The sequence below is a fragment of the Octodon degus genome, unplaced genomic scaffold, assembly GCF_000260255.1.
Source record: "Octodon degus isolate 3935 unplaced genomic scaffold, OctDeg1.0 scaffold00036, whole genome shotgun sequence".
Taxonomy (NCBI): domain Eukaryota; kingdom Metazoa; phylum Chordata; class Mammalia; order Rodentia; family Octodontidae; genus Octodon; species Octodon degus.
This window is the reverse complement of record NW_004524612.1, coordinates 6,789,034-6,792,615: the sequence shown is the minus strand read 5'-3', so window position 1 is coordinate 6,792,615 and position 3,582 is coordinate 6,789,034. Positions and strand designations below refer to the sequence as shown.

At 52.7% G+C, this 3,582-nt stretch overlaps 1 protein-coding gene across 1 annotated transcript; it reads right to left on the bottom strand.

Moving 5' to 3' along the window:
- Nucleotides 1-226: 226 nt before the first annotated feature.
- LOC101560051 (60S ribosomal protein L29-like) lies at nt 227-721 on the bottom strand. The gene has a single exon (XM_004630627.2). It carries the CDS (start codon nt 719-721, stop codon nt 227-229), a length of 495 nt encoding a protein of 164 aa, XP_004630684.2.
- Nucleotides 722-3,582: the final 2,861 nt, after the last annotated feature.

The window sequence follows — 3,582 nt, the reverse complement described above, 5'->3', positions numbered from 1 at the left end:
GCAGACCTGAGGCCTGCATCCCTGCTGATGGTCCTGGAGTAGCCCCCCGAGGAGCCCCATGTGTCCTTCGCATCCAAAATCCTTCCTCCAGTCACTCTGTTCCTTTTTTTTTTCCCTGCCTCCGGTTTATTTGTACAAAAAGCACAAGAGGACACCAGCCCCCCACAGATGGCACCCCAGAGGTCACCCCAGTCCTTCTGTTTTTACATCAGCAGATAAGAGGCTTTTACTGTAGAGTCTTCATGGGGGCCTGGGCACCTTTGGGGGTCTGGGCACCTTTGGGAACATGGGCTGGAACAGAAGCTGGAGCCTCAGCCTTGGCTGGAGCCTGGGCCTTGGCTGGAGCCTGGGCCTTTGGCCAGCAAGGCCTGCGACCCTTGACACTGCAGGCACAAATATGCTTCCCAAGCTTGGAGTGGACAATATAGGCAAGTCGAGCGAGCCTGCAGTTTACTCCCTTTGGGGTGATCATGGGCTTGACCTCCTTGGGCTTGATGAGGGCCTTGATAGCCTCGGCGCATGCACTCACGGCCTTGGCATTGTTTGCTTGCATCTTCTTAAACCCCTTCTTGTTGTGCTTCTTGACAAAACTCATGTTCCTGAGGAACTTCAGTTCTGCCCCCTTCAGAGATTTGTATCTTTGTGACCAAGGTTTCTTAATGCCATTCCTGTGCCATTTTCGAGACTTTTTGTGTGTGATGTGGTTCTTGCTATTGACCATAACTTAGCCATAAACTGTGGCTGCTCTGACTTTCTAAACATCTTCCCTGAAAGTCAGAGCAAAGGCCTGTTGGATACAGGCTGCTCACAGAGAAGGTCAGAAGCAGGAGCTGGGACACAGCCTCTCCTCCTCGCCTGGCCCCCCAATCTAGGACCAGGCCTCTGTGCAGACTCTGTTGGGACCTCATTGCACAGCAAGGGCTCCTCTTAGCCTCCCTGCTCCTCACTGGGAATCCGCACCAGTGGACCCCTTTTCCAGGAGGAGAAAACGTGGCTCCTCCCAGAGGAGAAGGTATGGAGCTCCTACGGTTTTAGGATGGGGGAGTCAGGAACCAACAACTTTCCACATTCTTCCTCCCCTTCATTTTTTAACCGGAACCGGATAGCCAAGAAACATAATTAAATGCTAAATGTTCCATTTGTCGGAAAGCATTTTCGGGCTGCCCCCTACGCAGTGCCAATAGTGAAAAAAGAAGAAAAGAAATCATTCCATCAATAGCTCTGGCCTCCTTGGGTACAATTCTAATTAAACTTAGATTGCCAGGGGCCTTCTGGAAATGGCTAAATATAAACGAAGGGCGCTTTTAGATTGGGGACAACGTTCCTAGGGAGGGGCCATGCCGAGCGGGCAGTGGCACCAGCCCAGGCAGATAGGGCTGCCTGTGACTGTGAAAGCAGCCAACGCCCAGAGCCTCCCCTTTCCTCCCCGCTTCCCTTCCTGGTCTTCCTCTTTGAATAATGCGTTTTCGCTGTCACTTCAATCTCAGCCCCTGCTCTCCACATTAACATGTATATTGCTTGGTTAAGGGCTATCTGGCCGGGTGGCTCTAAATAACTGGGAAATGACAGGAAAGTGAAAGGGGCCGATGAATGAGGAGGTTCAAAAGGCTCCTGACCGCCTTCGTCATTTATAAACAAATGCCCAAGCGAGTTGCACGTTTCCGATTCAGCCGCCTCATTTGCATAAAGGAGGGTGGAGGCCGCCCAGCCTGGGGGCCTCGCTCCTGCCCCTCCCCCATCACTCAGGACTGCCCCTCGGATCCCAGGCGTTGGCCATCAGCTTTTGCTGACTCAGGGACACACTCTGCAGTAACTGAGCGTCACAGCCATGAACCTAGGACAGCTGGTTCTAGTCCCTGCTCCTGTTGAGTGCTTGGCCAGCTCTGTGGCTTGTGCAGGGCGGGACACTCCACCCTGAGTGTCAGGTCCAGACAGGCTTCCTGGAAGAAGCGGCCCCTGATTGCAGAAGCAAGCATGAGCTGAGTGAAGCAGTAGTTCCGAGTCCACGGTGCCGTGCATGCTGGATGACTGGATGGACTCACCGCTCACTTCCCGGCCTGCCCGCACTGCACATGCACCTACGCACGCGAGTAGGAGCCAAAGTACGTGCGCGCTGCTGTTATGCGTTATCCTTCTCAGCCAGTTCTGTCTGCCTTAACGTACGCTCCAAAGACCGAGTCCCTGCGTCGCATTTCCTGATCTAACTTCAGCAAGCTGTGGCTTAGGCCTGGAGTGAGGCAGAGTGCAGGCTTATTTACCAACGCGATGATGTGAGGGTGGTGGGCAAGGGTGTCTGAACCGAGAGGCGCCGCCCAGAAAGCCTGGAGTCCTGAGGCAGTGTGGGACTTTTTGTTTTGTTTTGTTTTGTTTTGTCTTTCTTTTTTGGCAGAACCAGAGATTGAACTCAGGCCCCTGAGCTTGCCAGACAAGCACTTATTCCACTGAACCACCTCCCTGGACCCCAATAATGAGTCATATAATGGACTCTCAATATGCCCATCTCTCATCTTTTTTTTTTTTTTTTTTTTTTTTTTTTTTTTTTTTTGTGGCACCGGGAATTGAACTCAGGACCTTGTGCTTACCAGGCAGGCGCTTATTCTACTGAGCTATCTCCCCAGCCCCCAATATGGGACTTTGAGAGCTCTTGGTCAGAGCAGTGTGGCCCCAAGTGGGGTGGGCAGGGCAAGAAATGCTCAAGGCAGGCCGGAGTGGAAAGCTCTCACAAGCTGTGCCACAGAGCTGACTTCAACAACATTGGAAGGAGGAGCCTTCAAAGTATCTGAAGCAGAGCAGTGACTGATCAGGTTCACCTTTAGAAGATTATAGCAGTGGGAGAGGAGAAGGTGGGCAGAGGGCTGTGCACAGCGGACAGGGAGATGTTAGACAGGGTCTAGCATGGTAGACAGGGTCTAACCCTGGTAGACAGGGTCTGTGTGGGGACCATTCCTGCTGCTCCTCTGCCTGAAGAACAGCACAGTGCTTGCAAGGGGCCTCAGTGGGCTGCGGTCAGGACCTGGACTGCAGGCTCAGGCTGCTCCTCTCAGAAACACTCTGGAAGGAGCAACAAGAAGGGCACAGAAGAAAGTTGTTCCCCATTGGGAGCAGAGGCCTGGGCATCCCTGGCCATGAGCTTTTGTCTTTCAGCAGGCTCCTTGTGTCCTCGCCATGGCCTTCATTCAGGGATAGAGGTACTGACAAAGCAAATGGTGAGGGGTCATCCTGAGCCAGAATGTGTCTAGGCCCTTGGTATGGCTCGATTAATCTCGCCACATGTCTGGCGAGCCCTGGGCTCCGTGGTCGGTGCTCAGCATGTGACAGGCACAGCCCCAGCCCTCGGTGTCCTGGGGAACCAATCTCAGCACCCTTTGGGTTTGCTCATGGACACCCCAGTGCCAGGTATAAAGTAGCATGGTATTTACATGTAACCTGCTCACCTCTCCCTCCTACCTTAAATCATGTCTAGGTGACTTATAGCTCCTAATACAATGCAAGTGCTATGGAAGTGCTTGTCGTACTTTGTATTTAGGAAATAGTGACAAGAAAAAACCTATACATGCTCAGTACAGATGCTACCAGCGTAGC

What these genes read in the sequence shown, in the direction of transcription:
- LOC101560051 (XM_004630627.2), bottom strand. Translation starts at nt 721, where the DNA reads ATGGTCAATAGCAAGAACCACATCACACACAAAAAGTCTCGAAAATGG.